Source organism: Orycteropus afer, unplaced genomic scaffold (assembly GCF_000298275.1).
Source record: "Orycteropus afer afer isolate SDZICR_OR568_19922 unplaced genomic scaffold, OryAfe1.0 scaffold00505, whole genome shotgun sequence".
Classification (NCBI taxonomy): domain Eukaryota; kingdom Metazoa; phylum Chordata; class Mammalia; order Tubulidentata; family Orycteropodidae; genus Orycteropus; species Orycteropus afer.
In genome coordinates this window covers 1970216-1971300 of record NW_006922092.1, presented here as the reverse complement: position 1 = coordinate 1971300, position 1085 = coordinate 1970216, and the positions used below count along the sequence as shown (strand labels likewise).

Sequence of the window (1085 nt, the reverse complement as noted above, 5' to 3'; positions counted from 1 at the left end):
TGTGTGTAAGTGGTGGTAGTGACAACAGCCAGGATTTACTTGGCAGTCTATATTATTCTGACTATTAAAATGATGAATTACATAAGATTTCAAAGGTGATACATTGTTTTGAAAGAAAATCCATGAATTTTCAAAGCTTAACAATATCATTCCTGTATTTTTCTAAATTTTCACTTTCCTTGGGGTTTCTTCTTTGAACTATCAGTATACAACTATTTCCTCTCCTCTCCAGCACATGTCTCAGGACTCACCTCAGAATACTTTCATCATCAATTATTTTCTCAAGTGTTTTACTCCTCAAATGCAGATGTAGTTCAAAGAGAAAATACTTTCAAAAGTCTCTTTTGATTTGTAGTCCTGAAGATAAGTAAACCACTTTCTCAAATTAACCCTGAATTCATTGGTGCTAGTTAAATTATTTTATTTTTAATTTTTTTTGTGTGGCTGGGGGCTTACAGCACTTCCTTTGGTCCAGTGGAAAGTAGATGTCCCTGAAAAGGTTCCTGCTCATGCTTCATTTGAGTCCCTGCTCTCCTGTTGTCCTTTAGCTGTCTGTGGTTCTGAACCGGCTGTGCGTGCTACATGAGAAGACACCAGTGAGTGAAAAGGTCACCAAATGCTGCACAGAATCCTTGGTGAACAGGAGGCCGTGTTTCACTGCTCTGGAAGCTGACGAAACATATGTTCCCAAAGAATTTAACGCTGAAACATTCACCTTCCATGCTGAATTGTGCACTCTTCCTGAGGATCAGAAGCAAACCAAGAAACAAACGTGAGGAATATTTCATTATTGCATTCATTTACAGTCTGGATAGTGAGAACTGTCAATTGAAATGAGACACTTTTCTGAAATAGTGATTATATTCCATAGAGAAAAGTATAGGTATTACCCTTACGAAGCTGGTAAAAGTATCAAGGATAAAGTGGACAGCTTTTTTTTTTTTCCTTAGTAGAAAACTATATTATAGTCAGGTCTACAAATTATCCAGAATAATCTAGTAGATAAAGAGCCAAACAAGAATAAGTCTTAGCCAGGTCCATTAGAAAAAGCTAAACAATTAACTGGTGCATTTTTTTTTTTTTTT

At 36.1% G+C, this 1085-nt stretch overlaps 1 protein-coding gene across 1 annotated transcript in view; it reads left to right on the top strand.

Annotated features, from left to right (window-relative positions):
* ALB (albumin) overlaps positions 1–1085 on the top strand; it is a 27671-nt gene that overhangs the window by 22004 nt on the left and 4582 nt on the right. Inside the window, 1 exon segment of the mRNA XM_042782910.1 lies at positions 549–772. Within this exon segment, the coding sequence (XP_042638844.1) occupies positions 549–772 (224 nt within the window).